The 25,512-nt window shown below is 42.6% G+C and overlaps 1 protein-coding gene across 1 annotated transcript; it reads right to left on the minus strand.

Annotated features, from left to right (window-relative positions):
* Positions 1 to 7,264: 7,264 nt before the first annotated feature.
* Positions 7,265 to 7,919, minus strand: LOC121990467 (auxin-responsive protein SAUR40-like). Its single transcript, XM_042544596.1, has one exon. It carries the CDS (start codon positions 7,859 to 7,861, stop codon positions 7,442 to 7,444), a length of 420 nt encoding a protein of 139 aa, XP_042400530.1. The 5' UTR covers positions 7,862 to 7,919; the 3' UTR covers positions 7,265 to 7,441.
* Between the last annotated feature and the right edge of the window lie 17,593 nt (positions 7,920 to 25,512).

Here is a 25,512-nt window from a genome sequence, read left to right on the forward strand (position 1 = left end):
TAACACATCTTAGACTCTCGAACCTTAGTGTTGAGGTATAAGTGGGTTTCCTCATGCCCTTCAATCCTCTGGGCAAAAGTTAAATTCCAGGCTCTCAGGCCAGACTACCAAGTTATAAGTGGGTTTTCCTATGTTCTTTGATTATCTGATCGGAGGTTCGTCCCAGACTCTCGAGCCTTAGCGTCGGATTATAAGCGATTTTTCCCATGCTCTTCGACCCTTTGGGCGAAGGTTAAAATTCCGAATTCTCATACCAAGGTGCCGAGTTATAAGCAGATTTTCCCGTACTCTTCGATTGTTCAATCGGAGGTTCGTCCCAGACTCTTGAGCCTTAGCACCAAGTTATAAGCATGTTTTCTCGTGGCTTTGACTCTCTAGGAGAAGGTTAATATTCTAAATTCTCGGACTTGGGTGTCGAGTTATAAGTAGGTTTCCTAGTACCCTTCAATCGTCCGATTGGAGGTTTGTCCCAAACTCTCAAGCCTTAGCGCCTAGTTATAAGCGGATTTTCCCGTGCCCTTTGACCCCATTGGGCGAAGGTTAAAATTTCACAGTCTCAGGCTAGGGTGTCGAGTTATAAGCAGGTTTCCCTGTGCCCTCCGATCGTCTGATCAGAGGTTCGTCCCAGACTCTCGAGCCTTATCACTGAGTTATAAGTGAGTTTTTCCGTGCCCTTCGACCCTATGGGAAAAGTTAAAATTCCATACTCTCAGAATAGGATGTCGAGTTATAAGCGGGTTTCCTTATACCTCCAATCGTCCGATCGGAAGTTCGTCCCAAACTCTCGAGCCTTAGTGCCGAGTTATAAGTGAATTTCCCCGTTTCCTTCATTCATCTGATCAGAGTTTCATCCTAGATTATCAAGCCTTAGCATTGAGTTATAGGCGGATTTCCCTGTGCCCTTCGATCGTCTGATCAGAGGTTCATCCCAAACTCTTGAGCCTTAGTGTAGAGTTATAAGCAGGTTTCCATATGTCTTTCAAAGCTCTGGCGAAGGTTAAAATTTTAGACTCTCAGGCCAGGGTGTTGACTTATATGAGGGTTTCCCCATACCCTCCAATAGTCTAATCGGAGGTTCGTCCCAGACTCTAGAGTCATAGAGCCGAGTTATAAGCGGATTTCCTAGTGCCCTTCAACCCTCTAAGATAAGGTTAAATTCTAGATTATTAGGCCAGGGTGCCAAGTTATAAGTGAGTCTCCTCATGCCCTCGATCATCATTTAATTGAAGGTTTGTCCTAGACTCTCAAGCCTTACTATCAAGTTATAAGCGAATTTCTCTGTACCCTTCGACCCTCTGGGTAAAGGTTAATTTCTAGACTCTCAGGCTAGGGTGTCGAGTTATAAGTGAGTTTCCTCGTACCCTTCGATCATCCGATCGGAGGTTCAGTCTAGACTCTCGAGCCTTAACGCCAAGTTATAAGCGAATTTTCCATACCCTTCGACCCTCTAAGTGATGATTAAAATTTCAGACTCTCGGGCCAAAGTGTCGAGTTATAAGTGGATTTACCTGTGTCTTCTGATTGTTCGATCGGAGGTTCATCCTAGACTCTTGAACATTAGAGTTAACATATAAGTGGGTTTCCCCGTGCCCTTCAATCCTTTTGGCAAAGGTTAAATTTCATACTCTCAGGCCAGGCTGCCAAGTTATAAGCAGGTTTCTCCATGCTCTTTGATTATCTGATCAAAGGTTCATCCCAGACTCTCGAGCCTTAGCGCCGAATTATAAGCGATTTTTCCCATGCCTTTCGACCCTCTGGACGAAGGTTAAAATTCCAAAGTCTCGGACCAAGGTGTCGAGTTATAAGCAGATTTTCTCATGCTCTTTGATTGTTCGATCAAAGATTCATCCCAGACTCTTGAGCCTTAGCGCCGAGTTATAAGCAGGTTTTCCCATGGCCTTGACTCTCTAAGTGAAGGTTAGAATTCTAAATTTTTGGACTTGGGTGCTAAGTTATAAGCGGGTTTCCTAGTGTCCTTCAATTGTCCGATTGGAGGTTCGTCCCAAACTCTCAAGCCTTAGCGTCTAGTTATAAGTAAGTTTTCCTGTGCCCTTTGACCCCTTTAGGTGAAAGTTAAAATTCCACACTCTTAGGCTAGGGTGTCGAGTTATAAGCGAGTTTCCCCGTGCCCTCTGATCATCCGATCAAAGGTTCATCCCAGATTCTCGAGTCTTAGCGCTCAGTTATAAGTGGATTTTTCTATGCCCTTCGACCCTCTGGGCGAAGATTAAAATTCCAAACTCTCAGGCTAGGATGCTGAGCTATAAGCAAGTTTCCCTATACCTCTAATCGTCTAATTGGAGGTTCGTCCCAAACTCTTGAGCTTTAATGCCGAGTTATAAGCGGATTTCCCCGTGTCTTTTATTTATCTGATCGGAGTTTCATCCCAGATTCTCAAGCTTTAGCATCAAGTTATAGGCGGGTTTCCCTGTGCCTTCGACTTTCCAACCATGTGTTCAAAATTTTTCAAACTATTGAAGTGCTACTTATGTAAGTTGGTTGTGGTTCAAGCATTACTTACACGAATTCAAGCAAAGGAAAAAAGGACATGACACAATGCTAAGGATAAAGTTTCAAAGGCAAGGGAGTGGTGAAAATATATATACATTAAAATAACATAAGTCTCTTAGTTCACTTTACAAAACCAAGGGAATGAAACTCTAAAGGGAAACATTTCGTTTAAACACATCAAGCAAAATCGGGGAAGGCGTCCTCTGGAATATCCTCTAAAATTTTTTAGTGCCGAATGAAATTCTTAGGGATATCCGCGGTCAGGTGGCTTGCTTCCCTAAGTTGATTTATAGCTCCTTCTGTGCCATACCCAAACATTTTGGAGTTTTTTTTCGAGCAAGCATCATGTTGAAGTCTTGAGAACACAGATACTCCACTAGAAAGGCCTCAAGTCGATCAAGCTCCCACACTTTATAATTCACCATCTTGGCCTTTAAGTCCTCCACCTTAGCATCTTTGGAGTTTATGGCTTGTTGCTTCTCTTTAAGCTAAAGGTCCTTAATTGTCAGTTCAGTTGTCTTGCAGGCTAGCTCAGCGGTAAGAGTGGTCTCCGTTTCTTCTTATTTCCAGGTGAGGGCTCGGACTTCAATTTTTTTTAGGTACAAGTCAGCTATAGCATAGAGTTTCTGTGTATTCTCCAATCAAAGGTGGGACTCGAAAGTTTGCAATTATTTTTGGAGCCTCTTGATATGGACCTTCTGGTCCTGTCCTCTATCATTTTCTTTTGAGAGAGCCCACTCAACTCTTAGCAGCAACTTGGATTGGCACTCAAGTTTGCTCTTTAATTAAGTCATTTCAACTTGGTGGCACTCGCTAGCGCCTTGAGAGGTTCCCACTCCTCCTACTGAGCCCTTCAAAGTCTGGTAATTATGATTTAGCTCTGCCATCTTTTGGCAAAGTGCTAACTCATTCATCTAGAATTGATAAAGCAATAAATGATTTGCGCGGCATATAATAGAGAGATGAATGTATGACAGTGGTAGGAGTTTACCCTTATCACATCTTGGGAAAAATGATCGATGAGCTCCTCTAGGAGGTACTCGGCCATGCATACCAGAGAGTCCATCCAAGTATGAGCTAAAATGTCTTGTATTTTTATTAGATGCTAGGGAGAATGACTTTGCTGGGTGGGTACAGGGTCACTCATAAGAATGTAGCCTAAGTATGACGCTAACTCTCTTAGGCTTGCTAGCTCCGCTTGATCCTTATGAGCTAGACTTGGTGTAAGACTTTGATTTGGGAGCAGAGTATATCTTGGAATGGGGTTGCGATGGTTCGATTAACGGAGGTGGTAAAAAAGAGACCGGTCGTGTGACTATCACTCTGGTTGGCGGTACAAGGGTTGGTAGCATCTGCTCGCACAAAGCGAGAGTTAGACGATCAACTCCTAGGCTTAGGAAGAATCGTGAGGAGCTCTCTTCCCTCTTGGATAGTGGGCGCGCGCAACGCTGGTGCTTCAATAGAGATTTGCTGTCTGGGTGTAGTCGAGCGGTGTTTCTTGCGCCGTTGGCGCCAGATCAGGGGCTCCCCGGAGGTGGACCCAGATGAAACCTCCATGGGCAGCAAAGAAGGTCAGAGAGGCGGTATTTCCTCAGTGTTGGCAGCCACGTCACTCCCTGTAGCTCGATTGGCGCCTTCTTCATCAGTCGGATCCTCAGTCGAGCCAATCGACAAAAGTCTGTGGCTCTCTAACTCTGCCTCACCGCAAACGTCCATTTCCTCATCATCTAACTTGGTGAAATCTCGAAGGCAAGCTTTCCACATAGTTTTGGCTGTAAAATAGAAAAAGAAAACAATTAGATACAACAATAAATGGAAATTAAATTTCTCACTAAAGTTGGCAAACAGTCGAACTCGAATGGAGCTAAGTTCAAAGATATACATAACACTCTCCACAAGTAGCATGTGAATGTTGAACTTCAGATCGGATAACTGATTGGAGGCAGTGATGTAGCGGCTCCCATCAGAATACACCCTTCTCGAGAACTAGGGGTAATTCCATTTGGCAGCTGGTAGGGAAGGCTACTAGAGGGATCGGTCGAAGATAAAAATAATGAGACTTTCAACCTTTGTTGAAAGAGGACATCTTATCAAGGAAAATGGAGCTCACCCGGGCTTGAAAGATAAATACACCTAGCTCAAATTTCTTTGGATAATAAAAATAATGAAAACTTCGATGGGTGTAAGGGGATTCAGTACAAGAGAAATAGGATAATGACTCCACACGGTAGTCTAATTAAATTAGGAGCTAACTGTTGGAGGGGAATGCGGAAGTAGTTGCAAATCTTGGTGAAAAAAATGCAAGGGAAAGCGAAGGCCGACCAAAAATTGATCCTTGAAGAAAATTAGGTAGCCAGTCAGGGAAGGTTCGAACGATTGTAGTCAATCGAAATGATAATATGATGATCGTGGGGGAGATTGTAAGTGAGATGCTTATGATCCACTTCCCTGTCGTTGAAGTTAGAGATGGTGGAGATGTACCAAAGGCTGTGGACGGTGGTTGGAGGAGTAACGACCATGAGGAAAAAGAAAAGTGAACAGAGGAGGGGAGGAAAATGAACTTACAATGGAAAGATGGAACTTGAAAAGTCGTTGACGACAACGAAGAGAGATGAAGAAGAAAAAGATGAGAATATGAAAACGATAAGGGTTGAATCAAGGGTTGCAAACCTTAAAAACCCTAGTAGTGGTCTCTCACAGTGGTTAGATCATAGGGGCGAATGAGAGAGGATTAATCAAGATCGTTGAATTTGAACTGTTAAGAGTCACATCAAATCTCAACAGTTGCTTATCATTTCAGATATTCTTTGTATAAGCGTGTGCCACATGCCAGAAAGATACAAACCACATTTATTAAGGATGGAAGGGGGTAAGCAAACTTATGATAAAAGGTGTACTCATCATACTAAGCATTAATGGCGAGTGACATACCTTGTTTTCAAGACACTAGTGTGATATCGGCTCAAGAGTGACGGAATACGGATCGAGCGTCTAATCGGATAACGGGAGACACAAAAAATACAAATGTTTAGTTAATCAGGCTTACAACCTTCTTCGACTATACTTGAAGGGAATGTCTGTGATACAACGAATAAGGCGGGACCCCCGAAGTCGAGGACATAGTCAAGAGAATTGGCTGACATAACGGTCAAAGTCAAAGAACGATCATCACTTGGGACTAGCACAGTCACATGTTTTGACCGAGTGGTCTAATCAATCTGACCTCTAGTTTGATCGAAGAATCTCGAGTTCCTCAAGATCGATGAAATCTTAAGTTGTTTCGGTGTCATTTGGAGCTGAGCTCGTGGGTCACGTGGGGCTAACATGGGCATGTGTATTGGCCTAGTGGTCTGGTTAAGCGGGCCTACTGTCTGATCAGACATGTGACACACACAGCCCGGTCAGGCTCTTTAGCCGATTGGAGAGGTCGGGTCCTTCAGAGGGTCATCATTCTTTAGCCAACTCGACCCTGTACGTAACGGGGTCCGATCTGGCGATAGAGCCGACTTGATCGACATACCATTAGAGCATATCAAGGGTTCATCAATCCAACAACCTAATATTCCTTTTTGGTATTTTGTGTAATGATTATCAGAGAATCATAGGAATATTTCTTATGTGGTCTTTACGATGGAAGTTTTCACCCTGCAAATTATAGAGGAGGTGATGGTCTATTTTTGGAAAGGTGTTAAAGCATCATAATGATCAGTCCTTTTTTGAAATACATCAATATTCAATCACAAAGGAAAATTAGTAGGGATGTAAACGAGCCGAACCGTATTAGGCTCGAGCTTGACTCATTTAAGTTATATTCGGACTCAAGCTCGGCTCAAGCTTTTATCATAAGGCTCGAGCTCGGCTCGTTTTAGAATTATCAAGCTCGCGAACAGTTCGAGCTCGGCTCGTTATTAGCTCGATTATCAAAGTTAACGAACCTAACTCGTTAAGCGAGCTCGGGCTCATTTTCGGATTCGTTTAGAGCTTGTTTTTTTGCTCATTTTAGAGCTCGTTTTTTGGGTCGTTTTAGAGCTCCGTTTAAAGTTCGTTTTAAAGCTCATTTTTTTGGCTCGTGAGCCTATAAACGAACATATTTACGAGCTCACGAGCCGAATATCCTTAAGCTCGAGCTTGGCTTGATAAAACTGTCGAGCTCGAGCTCGGCTCGATAAGATAAACGAACGAACTCGAACGAGCTTTTTATCGAATCGAGCTCCGAATAACTCGTGAATCGTTTGATTCATTTATATCCCTAAAAATTAGTACTATATAAAGGTCCCCTCTTAAAGGCTCAGATACGTTAAGTTACGTTATGTGAAATTATGCACTCATAATTTACTGTTCATTACAATTTTTTCCTCTCAATCACTTGATTTAAGAATCGGAGTATCATGCTAGGATCCCTCCACCTGATTGTTGACATTTTTTTTTTTTTTTTTTTTTTGTGATAGATAGACTAGTTCGGCGCCATCTACTTTCAGTGCAAAGATCTTTTCATGGTTAACAAGAAAGTCACAGTCACATATCTAATATACCATCTTCTCCCATTTTAAACAGTACCAGCTGCCTTTCAAAATTTCAATATTTTTATAAAACTATTGTCGTTCGCCTAAAGCTTCATGCTCATTCTAACACAATTTTTAGTTGACATCAGAAAATACATTTAATTATCTCTTTTGGTGTTTCTAAAATAGGAACTGAAGAATACGTCAAATTATATATTTCTATTCAACCGAAAAAGATACACTAATACATATTCAGTATAATTTCATTAAATTGTTTGTATATATATATAGTGCCCAAACTTAATTAATTCATGGGCAAAAAATAATTAATGCTCAATTTCCCTTCTTAAAGGGAAATTAATGCAAGTAATTACTTAAAAATACTTAATATTATGTAATTAACTAAACAAAAAAATAGATAAATTGAATTAGCTAATAGTGCGCTGCAGCGGCCGATGAGTTGGAAAGAACTCTGTTCTGCTGCCGGCGCCGGCGAAGGTGGCCATGAGGTCACTCAGGTCCATGTAGTGCACGGCGGGGTCGCTGCTCCGCAGCAGGTCGAGGAGGTAGAGGAAGAAGTCGGCGTCACAGGCGACGCGCAGCGCGCCGCCGTAGGAGTACCCAAACTCCGGCACCGACAGCCGGAGCAGGTCCTCCATCAGCCGGTGGTTCAGGTAGTTCGCCTCCACCTCCATCCGCCGCGCCGCCGCCCCCTCCGTCCCCACCACGACCCAGATGTGCCCCTCCGGCAGCAGCCCGGCGGCCGTCTCCGCCTCCGGGAAATTCCTCACCGCGCCGCCGCCGCAAACCAGCAGCTTCCTCACCAGGCTCGTCATCCCAATCGCCATTGATTACCTTCTCTCTCAGGTCGCCGTACGTTAGAATTAGTAACTGTTATCGATGATGTATTAGATTTGAAGGCGATGGAGACGGCCCTGAGCTCAGCTGCCCATTTTATAGAGAAGCCGCAGCTGGTTTAGGTTACAATTTATGTTATTAAAAAAATCATCTGTGTCCCTTAGTTTTTGTACTTTTCATTTTGACCCTCGTAGTTCAACGTACTATTTTCTCGTTCATATCCCTTCCTAACATTTGTAGGAATATGAGCTAATTTATTCTGAAAATTATAAGAGTTGAGCAAAAATCAAAAGAACACCTTTTATTTTTATTATCTTAAGAGGGCATTCTAAATTGAAGTGTCAAAATATTGCTTATATATTATTATTATAATATATAAACAATTTAGAGTTAAAATTGGTCCAAGTAAAATGTATTATTTCAGACAATTTTAGCTCAAATTATTTCATGGATTAAAATAATCTAAATCCGTCTAATTTTACTAAAATTGCTTTAATATTTTTTTAATTATTTTAATTTAGTCAAAATTATTGTGTGTCAGTGTTAAAATGATTTTAACTAAATTGAAAAGGCTTTAACTAACATTGAAATAATTTGAATCAGTATTTAAATAGTTATAATTAATATTTAGATATATCAATTAATATTAATGTAGTTTGGAAACGATATATGAATAATCTTAATTAATATTGCAATAATTCTAATAAATATTAATGTACTTTTAGCTAAAATTTGTCAGATCGATCTTTAAAAAAGATATTTTGAATGAAAACTTGAGAATATACATTTTTTTATTATATTTTTTAATAAAAAGAATATTTCAAATATACCTTTTGATAAATACGAAGGTAAAGTATGTTTTTTTTTAAACTCTAAGGTCCATTCGAGAAAATGTCAATAAAAATAAAGATAATACTAAATGATCAAAATCTGACTAGTTAGAATTCATGCATACATGTACAAAAATATTTTAGTAATATCATATATATTTATTAATTATATATATATACATGCATGTATTATGATTGAACGATAGAAAATTTTAATTGATCAGATTCTGATCAATAAAATTTACTCTAAAAATAAAAGCCGTGTTATCAATGTTTGCCCAACAATCATAATACCTTAAATCAGCATGGCATTTCATCCAACACGGTGCGCGCATGGATGTTCCGGTGTTGCAGCGACTTGGAAAGCGCGGTTGTCTTAATTTTTGGCGTGCACACGCAAACAGAGCCTTGGAGCGGAAGCCAAATGAACTATACTAAACTAATAACCGACGCGGATGGGAATTATTATTCGATGGGATTCCTGCCGGTCTGCCATTAACTGCTCCACATATGGCCAGGCACATGGCCATTAATGAGGAGAAGGAGGAGGAGGAGGAGGAGTTGAGCTGGGAAGCCAGCTGTTTGGAGTGCCGTGGAAACCGTGTTTCACGGACAGGGCCATTAATTTGCTGCCCACGGCGAGGAGGACGGTGTATGGGCAGGTGGTCTGGATTGATTGTGCTGCGTGCTGTTTACTCGGCGCACCGTGCGTGACGCGGTGGTGCGGTGCAGTGCAGGCAAGAAGGGAAGCAAGTAATTCGCTGATACTGATTATGGATGAAGCCAATAGTGTCTCAATAATATAATACAAACCAAGCACAGGGTGGCCATGGGCCATTATTGAGAGAAGGCCTCCAAATGGAAGTCTTTTATTTTATATATTAATCGTGACATGCATTGTATGTGTAATATAATAATATATAAATTATTTGAATCTTTGAAAATTTGAATTATTTGAATTTTCTAATATCATCATTTGAATAAAATTCATCCTATCTTGCAATAGTACAATAATGTAAGAGTGACGTTAGAAAATTCTAACAATAAACTACTATAACGGACTTCCCAATGCAAAAAATTATTTTAATTTAATATTATACTTATCTTAGTAAAAGAAATTAAGAAAAATATATTTTTTAACATCGTCGGCCTAAAATATTTATAGAAATTTCTTTGATCATAGTGTTGTCAATTCTAAGATGTGGAACTAAAAATAACTATATTTTTTTTATATAAAACAACCAGAGAAAATTAATGATGAGAAAAATTCATAATAATACGTCGTAGCTGAGTCTCGAACTCTAGATCACTGATTGTTTCGCTTGTGAAATTACTAATAAACGTTGGAATTATTTTTAGTGTGAATAGAAAAAAGGATAGTAATGTAAATTCATTTTAGACTTCACCAAAGTTACTTAGTAAAAGGGGAAGATTTTTAATAAAATAGTAATATATATATATATATAGAGAGAGAGAGAGAGAGAAATGATATGCTACGGACCATTATTTACGGATTGCTACGGACTTAATGCCATGTCATTTTTTTATTAAATTTTTATAAAAAGTTTTCTCTTTCTCCTTTATTTTTTTTCTCCTCCTGCTTCGTTCGTTCTCAGCTCGTTTCGCCGAGAAGCAACTCACGTCGCGCGCCCGCCACTCGCCCTGCCGCCGGCCATCTGCCCACCGCCGGCGGCCTCCGGCCGCCTGGACCCACCCATACTAGCCGGCCTTGGCGAAGCGGATCGGCCCGTTGAGCCCGACGAAGTCGACCGACCAGAAGGCCTTGGTGATCGCGGACGGATCGGCCGAACCCGCCTTCTCGATGGCGTGGGCGATCGCGCGGATGGCAGGTGCGGTCGCGATCTGGCCGCGATTTGGCCACCACGCTAGCGACCGCAATCGCGGCCGGATTTCGGCTGGGATTCTGGCTGCCGGCGGGTGGTCGGCGGGTGGTGGGCGGCCGGAGGCGAGGAGGCGGGGTGACCGGTGGGTGGTGCCCGGCCGGCCAGCGGCGAGGAGGGCGGCGAGGCTGGCACATGCACACGGCGACGAGAGAGAGGAGAACGAGGAAGGTAAAAAAAAATCAAAAATATAAAAAAAAAAAAAAAAACCAAAATCTGTAGGTCGCGGATGAGTCCGCACGCAGAAGTCCGTAATTTAACAAAACTGTATATATATATATATTACTATTTATTTATTTATTTATTTATTTTTAATTGGCACTGAGGATTGAGTTTATGCTGATTAATTTTAAAAGTTACCAACTAGAATTTCTTATTAGTCATCTAAAGAAATCGAGAAGTGTGGAAAGGCCTACAAATGAGGGAGATGGATCAATTCTGCATTTTACGAGGACGGGATCCTTTGGTCTTTTTATCCTCATCCATTTTTAGACCAAGATAAAGGGATTGGTGGAAGGTCATGGTCCCTATCTATTAACAGATGGAGGGTCATTGCCCCCACCAATACAAAGATTAAACCATGAATTAATATAATTTTTTACGGACCAGAGGATCTGACCCTCATTTTACGTTGCCAATCACGTAATAAAAATTTAGGGCACTTCTATTTTTAAAAGATATATTATAAAGACACTTCATTTGAATTTTTCATTAATTTTTTTTTAACAATCGACAAAGAAGTGCCTCTCATATTAAAATTACATAAATTTCAATGAATAAAACATGCTATATTTTAAAAATCAATTCTATTATGATATTATATTTCAAAAAACAACACGTCTGTGCTAATTTTTAAAATTCATCATTATTATTGTGCCGATTTATAAGATACAACACCATAATGGTAGTATTATTTTTAGATTTTTTGTAATACTAAAGTGATGTTAATTTTTAAAAATTAGTACCTATAGTAATATTGATTTTTTGAAATACAGTACTATAATAATAATGTTCTTTAAAATTCGACATTATAGTGGTTAAATAAGTAGGGATCCTCTCATCCACATTTAGTAGATTATGATCCTAGTTCATTATAGTGATAGGTAGCAGTCGGTAAACCCTCACCTGTTAAATAAGCAGGAGGTTATTAAATTTATTTATCATTGTTCCTATCTAGAAGTGAACTAAGATAAACAGATCAGAAAATCCTGTCTAAGTTAAAGAAAGGATAAAATGAAAAAAATTATTGTAAAATAAAATATGTGGATGCTCATAACCCCCAATGACTTCATAAACTCTCTCATCTACATAATCTATCATCTTTTAAATTCCTAAGTTATGTAAATTTATGAGGAGTTTCAATATGATTGTGTATTTATAAATACATATGTAGTCATTTCAATAAGTAAGAAAAAGAGAGGAAAAAGAGAAAAGGTTAATAATATTTCTTTTTCATATGCAATTGCTTATATAATTTTATAACACGTTATCAGCACGAAGAACTCTACTTTTTCTTTTAAATCAGTTATAGGTAATATCAAATATATATATATATATTGATCCTGTCCGAACCAGAAGCCAACAGACGCTGGGCACGTGGCGCTTTCCGACTCGCTGATGTAGATCTCCAACTGATGGCGCGATGCTCCTGCTAACCTGCACAGAAGTCGGGCCGGGAAGGGGGTTCCCGGCGGCGACCCTCCGACGCTCAAGTCAGTTAAACTACGATAAACAAGGTGGCTCCAAAAGTGATTTCTCGCGTACCTGCGGCGAAGTAAGAGGCTCTATATATAGAGCGAGGAGAGATCTAATGCACGTTTACCGAAGTGCAGACGTGTCAGCAACCCATACCTCGGCATGTACTTGTCAGAGAGCTTACCTGACCCATATCGCTACAGTCAAAGCATGCCCTTGATGGGACAGCATAATCCTCTGTCACAAGATTTGGAGCATGGCACACACATGAAACCTACCGGCTGTCAGAGAAAGAAGTCCCTTGTCCTTTTCCCTTGCTCCAAACTTGTTGTCCGGGCGGACAGCTCCCTCAACATCCGGCCGGACGTCCGCAGTAGTTTACTTGTGCTTTGTGGAGACTAATAAACAGGGGTGCTTTATGACTTTGGTCGGTCGAAAGGTCAGCTCGGTCCATGACCTTTTCAACTGAGCGTCGGAACCCCGATTTGACAGGGTGCCTTCCAACCATAAGCGCGAGCCGGCCGGACCCTTCCGAGTATTCGATTCCATCGGCCGGCCGGCAGTCCGGTCAGACCGGCCGTCTACGGCCACCCGTCTGGTCGGACCACACTCTCCCCGGATGGGCGGCTGCTCCGGTGACCTCCACGGGGCGTTGACTCTGCTAAATGGGGTCCCCCATTCTTACTGCCGGATCACTTGCCTCCCCTTCAAGTCTAGTCGAAGGAGGCGAATAGTCCGACTGACTGGACTGTGAGTCTAGCCGAACGGCTCATCCATGCTAATACTTTCCGCCCGGTCAGCCGTAAAGATATCCTTGAATGAATCGATGATGGCCTTCACCGGATCTCCTCGCGTTCTGCGCCAATCTTCGACATCAAGGTTGATCATACCTTCATTAAATGCTTCGAATGATTGACTGCCACGTGGAGGAATGCCATCGGAGTACGGAGGCGGTGGCATGATATTTTGATGTGATCGAAGCAATTCGAAATAAACGGCTAGATGCATGCTTCGATTCCTATAACCTGGATCCGACGGTGGAGGCCGCCCGACCCTCACCCTATAAATTCTTCGTTTCCTTCTCACCTTCACTTGCCTCCATTACCTCTACTGTTGCCCTATGCGCTTTGGAGTTCCGGCGATCTTGTTTCTGTCCTTTGACGCTCTTCGGCGCCTTTCTTCGATCCCTCTCCTCTCAGTAAGATTTTAGATCTTTCCTTCTTCCTTTCCGGTATCTAATTCGCATTTCTTCCCCTAGCTCCAGTCTTTGAAACTCCTTTTCTTCGTCTTTGAAACTTCTTTTTTGATTTCTTCTGTCCGGATCATGGCCAGTTCTTCTCATCCCGAAGAACAATCCCTAGGCCCATGGTATACTACCATGCGGTCCCGTTTCGAACAACGGGATTTTGATATTTTGGCTGACAATTTCGAAATTCCCGAGGATTTCGAAGTTCGCCTAGCTGGTCCGGCCGCTCGGCCACACCGACCGCCGCGCGGCGGTTTCTGTGTCTTCCGCGACCAATTTACCGCCGGACTGCGGTTCCCCGTGCATCCTTTTATAGTAGACGTTTGTAATTATTTTGGCGTGCCGCTCGGAAGTTTAGTACCAAATACCTTCCGTCTCCTCTGCGGTGTTGTCGTTTTGTTTAAGATTCACAACATTCCCCTCCGACCGGAGGTCTTCTTTTATTTCTATTATCCTAAGCAAGCCGAGCCGGGCACCTTCGGCCCGGTCTGGTCTTCTTCAATAAACTACCCACTTCCAATAAACATTGGAAGGACTATTATTTCTACATCCGCATGCCCAGTCAGCCAAACTTTCCGACCCAGTGGCAGGTCAGTCTACCTCCTACTCCCGAGTTGAAGAAATTCAAGACCCGACCGGATTATCTTCACGCCGCAAATGTACTAGCCGGTCTGCGGCTCGACATCAACAAACTTCTTCACGAGGGAGTGATGTACATTTTTGGGCTGAGTCCTATACGGACTCCTCTTCCGACCGGCTTCGATAAGAATTTTGCTTGGGCATTTGCTTTAATTGCTAACTGATTTCTTCTTCTTTTCATGCAGCTGACATCGTTATGGACTCGGTGATGGCCGGCGTCCTGAAGAGAAAAGCAGCGGCGCTGGAGGCCGCGGCGACCAAGGAAATGGAGACGCTGGGTATTCAGCCGGTCGGTTCTCACGAAGGAGAGAGCGGCACCCAGGCCGAATCGGACGCTCGGGCCTCTCAACAGCAGGTGGCCAGCGGAGCAACCCCCTCCAGGGAACCAACGGGCCCCGAGGAAGGGTCCGTTCGGGAGGAAGAACAGCCACTGCAAAAGAGGCGCCGGGTAGAGACTCCGCTGCGCTCGGCTACCTCCGCGGTCCGACCCTCCGACCGGGCCGCCGTGACTGCTAAAGGCAAGGCGCCTGTGCCCGAGACCATTTCGTCCGACCGGACGCCGTCTGACTGGGACGAGCTGACTGCTCCGGTTGAGGCCATTCCGGTCGACACTCTCCCCCCTGCTCACCGTTCAGCCCACCGCTCGACCATCCATTCGCGGTTTTCTGCGCCAGCTTCTGATCCCGGCCGGGCGATCCCTGGTCACGACCGCACAATACGGGTTACTCTTCATCTTCCGACTGAAGAGTTGCTACCAGAAGCCGACCAGCCAACCGTGCCCGAGCACACCATTACTTTGAAAGGGCCCCTCGCCGAGATGTGGGCCGACGCTCGGGCGCGCGTAGCAATGATCCCCCTCCGGAACTTAGCCAACAGCCACATGCAAGCGGCTACGGGGGTAAGCTTGTTGAAGTTTTGTCAGAATATTTCCGCTCGGCTTTTAACAACTGCGCCTTCTTGCTTCAGAGATGGGTGGAAGAGATAGCAGTTTCCAACCGCCTGGCCATGGCGGACGAGGAGATAAGGCAACTAAAGGCGGCAGGTGGTCCGAGCGGCTCCCAAGGCCCTTCCTACTCCGAGCTGCAAAAAGAGCTGAAGAAAGCTCAAACTCTGCTGGCTGCTGAGCAGAAGAAGACAGCTGACCAGGTCCACGCCCTAGCCAAGTCCGAGCGACAAGTCAAGTCGCTTGACACAAAGATAACTCTGGCTATCACTCGAAAGAACACAGCCATCTCCGATCTGGAAAAGAAAAATGTGGAGGCCCGGGGCCTGGAGTTGAAGATAAAGGAGCTGACGGAGCAGCTCGACCGGGAGAAGGCAGGCCGCTCGGCCGATGCGGAGAAGATCGAACATCTGAATGAGGCCCTCACAAGCTCCCAGGCAACCTTCAAAGAATACCAGGATGCCGAGCCGAGCCGAGTTGCCGCTCTACGACAAAGCCATATCCGATCGCCCGAGTTCTCGGAGAAAATTTGCGAGCGGATGTACTCAGCTTTCGACTTGGCCATTACAGCCACTATGACTTATCTGAAGTCGAAGGGCCTTCTTCCGGAGTCCACCAATATTCCAGCCGGCGATCAGGTGGAGCTCCTGAACAACATTCCGAGGGACCTCTACGACTACATCGAGTAGTTCTTGTAATTTCGCCGCTCGGCTAAACATGAATCTTTTTGTACTTAGGCCACTCGGCCTAAGGTTTTAATTTCAATGAAATGCTTTCCTTTCGTGCACCCCCTCTTTTTGCACTGTCCCCTCGCTAATACTTGTGCTACCTGCTCGTCTACTATCACACCTTTGGCCTTCAAGGTGCATTCTAGCAAGTGTTTTCCCCAGCCCCTCCGTTCGGCCGAATATCATCCGGTGTTGCCAAGAATCGCTCGTTATAAGCCGATCAGAACTTTTGTACCTCGAATCTGAGCGGAACTTAGCGCCGGTCTAACTATCGGCGGAGAATACGGATAATTGTAGTGTCGACGATATTCCGCTCGGATTATTTATAGACGCCGAGGCGTCTCTCGATATTTAACGTCGGTGCTTATTTATAGCCGGTCGGCGCGGCTCTCGATGTTTAACGACGGTGCTCGTCGATCTTCCGCTCGGGGATTTATAGACGTCGGCTCGTCTCTCGATATTTAACGTCGGTGCTCGACGGCGCGGTTATTTATAGCCGGTCGGCGCGGCTCTCGATGTTTAACGACGGTGCTCGTCGATCTTCCGCTCGGGGATTTATAGACGCCGGCTCGTCTCTCGATATTTAACGTCGGTGCTCGACGGTGCGGTTATTTATAGCCGGTCGACGCGGCTCTCGATGTTTAACGACGGTGCTCGCCGACCTTCCTTATAGACGCCGGCGCCGCTCTCGATATTTAACGTCGGTGCTCGGCGCGGTTATTTATAGCTGATCGGCGCGGCTCTCGATGTTTAACGACGGTGCTTGTCGACCTTCCGCTCGGGGATTTATAGACGCCGCCTCTCTCGATATTTAACGCCGGTGCTCGACGGCGCGGTTATTTTCGGGGCGGCTCTCGATGTTTAACGACGGTGCTCATCGACCTTCGCTCGGGGATTTATAGCGGCTCGTCTCTCGATATTTAACGCCGGTGCTCGACGGCGCGGTTATTTATAGCTGATCGGCGCGGCTCTCGATGTTTAACGACGGTGCTCGTCGACCTTCCGCTCGGGGATTTATAGACGCCGGCTCGTCTCTCGATATTTAACGTCGGTGCTCGACGGCGCGGTTATTTATAGCCGGTCGGCGCGGCTCTCGATGTTTAACGACGGTGCTTGTCGATCTTCCGTTCGGGGATTTATAGACGCCGGCTCGTCTCTCGATATTTAACGTCGGTGCTCGACGGCGCGGTTATTTATAGCCGGTCGGCGCGACTCTCGATGTTTAACGACGGTGCTCGTCGATCTTCCGCTCGGGGATTTATAGACGCCGGCTCGTCTCTCGATATTTAACGTCGGTGCTCGACGGCGCGGTTATTTATAGCCGGTCGGCGCGGCTCTACAGTTTAACGTCTGGGCTAGACGACCGTTGAGGCTAATTTTAACGCTTCCGTTTGGCACAGCTTAAAATATACAGAATTAGCGCCATATTACATCACTTTGCTTCCCGCACGTGGCCTTCGGTTTTTGTGTTGATGCTTGGGTATCGTACGCCCGGTCGAACGGCACGGGGTCTTCAGCATTGAGCATTTTGACTCGGATAATTTACCTCCGGCCGAACGGCGCGGGGCTTTCGTTCCTCGAGCGCTCGGCTCGATCAATTTACCTCCGGCAAAACGGCGCGGGGCCTTCGTTCCTCGAGCGCTCGGCTCGATCAATTTACTTCCGGCCGAACGGCGCGGGGCCTTCGTTCCTCGTTGACGATGCCTTATAGTTGTTCTCTTGATTTTTCATTTCTGCATTTCAAGTATCCAGTCAAAAAAAGTACATAGGATGATTTACATTGGCACACCTTTCACCCCATCTTTATCCGCTCGGCTGCTCGTCCACCCAACTTCCTCGTATGTGGTCGATTCATCGCCTGACATCAAATTCCCGCTCTTGAGGTTCCAGAAGGAGGGGCTTGCTATAAGTCGAATTCGGGAGATGAAGTATCTGCTTTTGAGGGCGATGGGACTGTGGCAGTCGGTGCTTCCGCTCGGGAGAAGCGTCCGCTCGGAGGGCCTTGCCTTTTCTGTTGTCCCGTACCGGTATTTCATCTGACGAAGATCCCCGATTGCGATTCACTGCCACAGCATCAGGAGGCGTCCGGAATAGGGCTCGAAGGAATAGAACGGTAGCCGATGGTGTTTCCGCTCGACCACCAGACGCTGACGTTGCTTGCTTCTTCGGCCGCTCGGCTGTTACTTTCTGTTTTTGCTCCACAAGCTGGGCAGCCCTTATCTCGATCAGAATGTCGAGTTCCTCGTTTGAGAGCGTCATCGTGTGTTGTCGTCCAGCCTCGTCCATTGCCTCTGCTCGGATGCAGGTGTGTTCCCACAGACGGCGCCAAATTGATCCTGTCCGAACCAGAAGCCAACAGACGCTGGGCACGTGGCGCTTTCCGACTCGCTGATGTAGATCTCCAACTGATGGCGCGATGCTCCGGCTAACCTGCATAGAAGTCGGGCCGGGAAGGGGGTTCTCGGCGGCGACCCTCCGACGCTCAAGTCAGTTAAACTACGATAAACAAGGTGGCTCCAAAAGTGATTTCTCGCGTACCTGCGGCGAAGTAAGAGGCTCTATATATAGAGCGAGGAGAGATCTAATGCACGTTTACCGAAGTGCAGACGTGTCAGCAACCCATACCTCGGCATGTACTTGTCAGAGAGCTTACCTGACCCATATCGCTACAGTCAAAGCATGCCCTTGATGGGACAGCATAATCCTCTGTCACAAGATTTGGAGCATGGCACACACATGAAACCTACCGGCTGTCAGAGAAAGAAGTCCCTTGTCCTTTTCCCTTGCTCCAAACTTGTTGTCCGGGCGGACAGCTCCCTCAACATCCGGCCGGACGTCCGCAGTAGTTTACTTGTGCTTTGTGGAGACTAATAAACAGGGGTGCTTTATGACTTTGGTCGGTCGAAAGGTCAGCTCGGTCCATGACCTTTTCAACTGAGCGTTGGAACCCCGATTTGACAGGGTGCCTTCCAACCATAAGCGCGAGCCGGCCGGACCCTTCCGAGTATTCGATTCCATCGGCCGGCCGGCAGTCCGGTCAGACCGGCCGTCTACGGCCACCCGTCTGGTCGGACCACACTCTCCCCGGATGGGCGGCTGCTCCGGTGACCTCCACGGGGCGTTGACTCTGCTAAATGGGGTCCCCCATTCTTACTGTCGGATCATATATATATTCTCAATCAAAATTATTCATATGCCAAGAAGTTAAATTTATAGTTCCTTTATCATTTATTAGCTATTATCCTATTAACTATTAGTTAGTTACTTATTTGTATGATTTGCAACGTTTTAAAAATTTTACAATATTTTACAGTTAAGTATTATCAAATCATCTTTTGATTATATCATGTTTTATCATTTATTAATAAATATATATGATGCACGATAATTATCTTACTATTTTATTAAAAATTTCTTTCCTTTACTAACTAACTTTGGTAAAGCCTAAAATGAATTTACGTTACTATCCTTTTTTCTATTCACACTAAAAATAATTCCAAGGCTTATTAGTAATTTCATAAGCGAAACAATCAGTGATCTAGAGTTCGAGACTCAGCTACGACGTATTATTATGAATTTTTTTCATCATTAATTTTTTCTGGTTGTTTTATATAAAAAAATATAGTTCTCTTTAGTCCCGATATTAAGAAGCTTCTATAAATATTTTAGGCCAACGATATTAAAAAATATACTTTTCTTAATTTTTTTTACTAAAATAAGTATAATATTAAATTAAAATAATTTTTTTGCAAAGGGAAGTCCGTTACAATAGTTTATTGCTGGGATTCTCTAGCATCACCCCACCATTGCATGGGTATGACGAATTTTACCCAAATAATTAGGATGACACTAGAAAATCCAAATAATTCAGATTTTCAAAGACCCAAATAATTTATATATTATTATATTACACACGCAACGCGTGTGCACGATCACACTAGTTATTAATAATTTAATTTTCTTTGTAATAGATTCTTACTATGTCCAATCTTTCAAAGTTAGAGTTTGTGGCTCTTGACATTTCGGGAAAAAATTATCTATCGTGGATTTTGGATGCGGAGATTCATTTGGATGCTATGGGTCTTAGAGACACCATAAAGATGGAAATAAGGAATCTTTACAAAATCGTGCAAAAGCAATGATATTCATTCGTCACCATCTTCACGAAACATTGAAAATTGAATATTTGACAATTAAAGATCCACTTGAGCTATGGAATAATTTGAAGGAAATGTATAGTCATTATAAAACCGTGATTCTTCCAAATGCTCGTTATGAATGGATTCATTTATGTTTACAAGATTTTAAATCTGTAAGTGAATATAACTTAGCAATGTTTAGAATTAACTCAAAATTAAAATTATGTGGTAAAAAAATTACTGATGAAGATATGTTGGAAAAAACATATTCTACCTTTTATGCATCTAACATGCTCCTGCAACAGCAATATAGAGAGAAAGGTTTTAAGAAATATTCTGAGTTGATTACATGTCTTCTGGTGGCTGAGCAAAATAACGAACTTTTGATGAAAAATCATGAGATCCATCCAACTGGTGCTAGTCCAATCCCTGAAGTGAATGAGATAACTGGTAAAAATGATAAAGGACAACACAGACACAAATTTCATCATGGTCATGGTCGTGACTGTGGTCGTGGTCGTAGATACGGAAATGATCGATCTCAAGAAAATCATGATGGTTATAATAAAAGAAACACAACAACTCACCAGAAGTGGGTTAGCAATAATGTTCATCAAAAGTGGACAAATGATAATGGTAAAAGGGTTCAAAGTGGACAAGATAATGATGAAAAGAAATCAGAAAATTCATGTTATAGATGTGGCATGAAAGGACATTGGTCACATATTTGTCGTACGCCAAAATACTTTATTGATCTCTACCAAGCCTCTTTAAAGGGCAAGACAAAAGATATAGAGACAAATGTTGTCTTTCAAGACAATAATACAATTGTTGGTCCTTCTATGACAACACATTTGGATGTTTCTGATTTCTTTGTAGATCCTGATGGAGGGATAGACAATTTGACTGGAAATGAAGATATTTATGGAAATGTCTAAATCAATCAAATATTTTAAAATAAATTAGTTTATTTGCTATTATGTTTTCTTTTACTAATATTTTAGTTGTTTCTCATTATGTATCTCTTTTGTTTTAATGAAGAATATCATGACTTTTGGATTAAATAATGAAGATTTATGACTTATTGATAGTGCAACGACTCATTCTATATTCAGAAAGAAAAAATATTTTTCTTATTTAGAAATGGGTGAAAGTAATGTTAATACAATATCTGGTACTACAAATATTATTGAAGGTTCTGGAAGAGCTAATATATCATTATTTGGAGGAACAAAATTTGTTATTGACAATGCATTGTTCTCTCCTAAGTCTCAAAGAAATTTGCTAAGTTTTAAAAATATTCGTCAAAATGGATATCACATTGAAACATATGATGAGAATATTGAATATGATCTATATTACAAAATTAGTGTTGGGTAAGAAACATGTATATGAAAGATTACCCACTTTCTTATCTGGTTTATATTACACAATAATATATGCAGTAGAAACAAATGTAATAGTAAACCTGAAGTTTACTGATTCAAATGATTTTATACTTTGACATGACCGATTGGGACATCCTGGTTCTACAATGTTTCAAAAAATTATCAAGAATTCACATGGACACCCATTAAAGAACCAGAAGATTCTCCAATTTAATGAATTCTCATGTTCTGCTTGTTCTCAAGGAAAACTTATTATGCGGTCTTTACCATCTAAAGTTGGAATTGAATCCCCTGCATTTCTGAAACATATACAAGGTGATATATGTGGACCATTTAAATATTTTATGGTGCTAATTGACGTCTCTATAAGATGGTCACATGTATGTTTATTATCAACTCGCAACCTAGCGTTTGCGAGATTGCTCGCCCAAATAATTCGGTTGAGAGTTCAATTTCCAGAATATTCTATCAAGAAAATACGTCTTGATAATGCCAGTGAATTTACATCCCAAATATTTAACGACTATTGTATGTCTATTGGAATTACTGTTGAACATCCTGTTGCTTATGTTCATACACAAAATGGTTTAACTGGATCATTTATTAAACGTCTCCAGTTAATAGCTAGACCATTGATTATGAGAACTAAGCTTCCTACATCTATTTGGGGGCATGCTATTTTGCATGCAGCAATACTTATATTTATCAGACCAACCAGTTATCATATATTCTCCCCTTTACAATTGACTTTTGGTCAAGAGCCTAATATATCCCATTTGAGAATATTTGGATGTGCAGTATATGTGCCAATTAACCTACTACAACGCACTAAATTGGGACCCCAAAGGAAATTGGGAATATATGTTGGATATGATTCTCCTTCAATTATAAGATATTTGGAACCAATGACAGGAGATGCTTTTACGGCGTGATTTGCTGACTGTCACTTTAATGAAATAATTTTTCCAAAGCTAGGGGGAGAAAATAAAGAGTTTCCCAAAGAAATCACTTGGAATGCATCATTATCGCAATTTAATCCTCGTACAAATCAATGTGAACTTGACGTTCAAAGAATAATACATTTGCAAAATATTGCAAATCAATTGCCTAATGAATTCACTGACTTGAAGAGAGTGACTAAGTCACATATACCAGCTATTAATGCTCCGACTCATATTGATGTATCAATTGGAAATCAATTAATGAGATTACAACTCACCTGAAGCATGGTAGACCAATCGGTTCTAAAGATAAAAATCCTCGAAAAAGGAAAGGAGCAACTAATTAAGATGTTCATTTTGAAGCGCCTAAGTCTCCTATAGAGACAGCTGACATAACTTTTGATAAAACTCCAGAAGAGGTCCAGATACTTGAAAATAATGAAGAAATCTCAATAAATTATGTCAGGGAAGGAAAGAAATTGAATCGATCAAGATTAGTTATCGACAATAAATTTACATACAATGTGACACTAGAAATTATTTATGAAAATGATGATCAAGAACCTAAATCTATTGAACAATGTCGTAGTATGCATGATTGGCCAAAATGGAAAGATGCAATTCAAGAGGAATTAAACTCACTCGTAAAACGTGAGGTTTTTGGACCTGTAGTCCAAACACTAAAAGGTGTAACCCCTGTAGGATACAAATGGGTTTTTGTACGAAATCGAAATGAGAAAAATGAAATCATAAGATATAAAGTTCGTTTAGTGGCACAAGGTTTTTCTCAAAAACTTGGTGATACGGTGCATGATTGTGGGGTCAGTGAGATGATGTGGGCGGGAGTTGAGACCACGAGGCAGTCAGAAGCCAAGCTTATGTGGCAGTCAGAAGTCAAGATTACGTAGCGGTCAGAAGTCAAGATTACGTGGTGGTCAGAAGTCATGCCTATGTGGGGGTCAAAAGTCTGACCTACGCGGAAGTCGAAGAGCCTGTTTACGGGTAGATCAAGGGGCCCAGTTACAAGATGGGTTGGGTTAGACAGGAATGGCGTATCGAATGATGGCTCAGGACTGGACATACGTGTCAATGGATCAAAGCGTACAGGTCAGAATAGACCAGCCAAAGATACAGGTTGGGACTTATAGTCTTACGTCACAGTGCATGGATCAAGTGTACATGTGGAATAGACCACCCAAGGATATAGGTCGGGACTTATAGTCTTACGTCACAGTGCATGGATCAAGCGTACAGGTCGGAATAGATCAGCCAAGGATACAGGTCGGGACTTATAGTCTTATGTCACAGTGCATGGATCAAGCGTACAGGTCAAAATAGACCAGCCAAGGATACAGGTTGGGACTTATAGTCTTATGACACAGTGCATGGATCAAGCGTACAGGTCGGAATAGACCAGCCAAGGATACAGGTCGGGACTTATAGTCTTACGTCACAGTGCATGGATCGAGCGTGCAGGTCGGGATGCAGGATAGACAGAATCATATCAAAGCTTAACAGGTCGCGACTTTACAGCGTAAGGCAGGTCGGGAGATTACAGAATAGATCGTATAGGACAGGGAGGGGCACACAAGTCTGGAGTTGTGAAGTGGTAAGTGCAAGCCAGGAAAGATAGGTTAACACCTACAGGTCAAGATTAGCGGATACGAGGAGTCAGTCCAGGGTTAACAAATCGGGGAAAATATACACGAATAGCATGTGCAGGTCTGGAAGCGGGAAGCAGTAAACGCAGGATAGCTACAGGTCTGCGCCCACAGATCGGGATCAACAAGCATGAAGAGCCGGTACAGGGATAAAGGAATGAGTAGGTCAGGCACTATACGACAAGGAAACCAAGGAATCATAACAACCTGTCAGGGAATGATCACTGCCTATCAGAGAATATGCCAATGGTCGGGTTCTCACAACCATCTGATTCCTTCCTAGACCTATAGGAGAACGCTACGTGTCATTCACCACTAGACAAAGCCTGACACCCAACATTTCCTGACATCCGTCAGACTCCAGAAGCATCCGTTGCAATATAAAAAAGGATATCTTGTTCCTTATGCGGGTACGCTCACTCGTCTTTTCGCACTCATCCTCTACTTTTCGTCCTTTTTCTGTATTTTCTAGGGAAAAAGTACCTGACTTGAGAGTCGGAGGGTCTTACTCGGAGACTTTTTCCCTGGTTTTTTGTCTCTAACAACGAGTGGGCTCGTCTGAGTGTGCGCAGAGTACTTGCTGCATCGTCTCCGTCATCACCCCCGGCATCCACCTGTGTGAGCCTTTCCGATGGGTGTCAGGTCCACCAGGCTCCGCAACGACTTTCCGTCAACACCGACTCCAGCACAGCTCGCCTCTGTCTGACTCAGCTTCCAGATATGATCACCTGATATTGATTATGAAGAAACATATTTCCCTGTAGTGGATGCAATCACATTTCGATATCTTCTTTGTATGACAACACAAGAAAAGTTTGAAATGCGTTTGATGGATGTAGTAGCAGCTTATTTGTATGGAAAACTTGATAATGATATTTATATGAAAATCCTTGAAGGGCTCACAATGCCAGAAGCATCAAGTTCAAATTTTAAAAATATTTATTCCATTAAATTACAAAGATCCTTGTATGGATTGAAGCAACATGGACGTATGTGGTATAAACGTCTAAGTGATTATTTGGTGCAACATAAATATCAAAATGATTCAATATGTCCATGTGTTTTTATAAAAAATGATGGACTAAAATTTATCATTATTTATGTATATGTTGATGATTTGAATATCAATGAAAGTCCTGAAGAAGTTATACAAATAGTTGATATCTTAAAAAGAGAATTTGAGATGAAAGATCTAGGAAAAACAAAATTTTGTATTGGATTACAAATTGAATATTTTGCGGATGGAATTTTTATCCATCAATCAGCTTATACACTAAAGGTTCTAAAATGATTTTATATGGATAAAGCTCATCCATTAAGTTCCCCAATGGTTGCTCGATAACTTGATGTGAACAAAGATCCTTTTCGACCTAGTGAAAATGGTGAATAACTGCTTGGTCATGAAGTACCATATTTAAGTGCAATTGGTGCATTAATGTATCTTGCTAATAATACAAGACCAGATATAACATTTGCTGTAAATTTATTAGTAAGATATAGTTCTTCTCCAACACGTAGACATTGGAATGG

Source organism: Zingiber officinale, chromosome 6B (assembly GCF_018446385.1).
Source record: "Zingiber officinale cultivar Zhangliang chromosome 6B, Zo_v1.1, whole genome shotgun sequence".
NCBI classification, from domain to species: Eukaryota; Viridiplantae; Streptophyta; class Magnoliopsida; order Zingiberales; family Zingiberaceae; genus Zingiber; species Zingiber officinale.

Excerpts from the sequence above, each read along its gene's own strand:
- LOC121990467 (XM_042544596.1), bottom strand. The coding sequence starts at position 7,861 with ATGGCGATTGGGATGACGAGCCTGGTGAGGAAGCTGCTGGTTTGCGGC.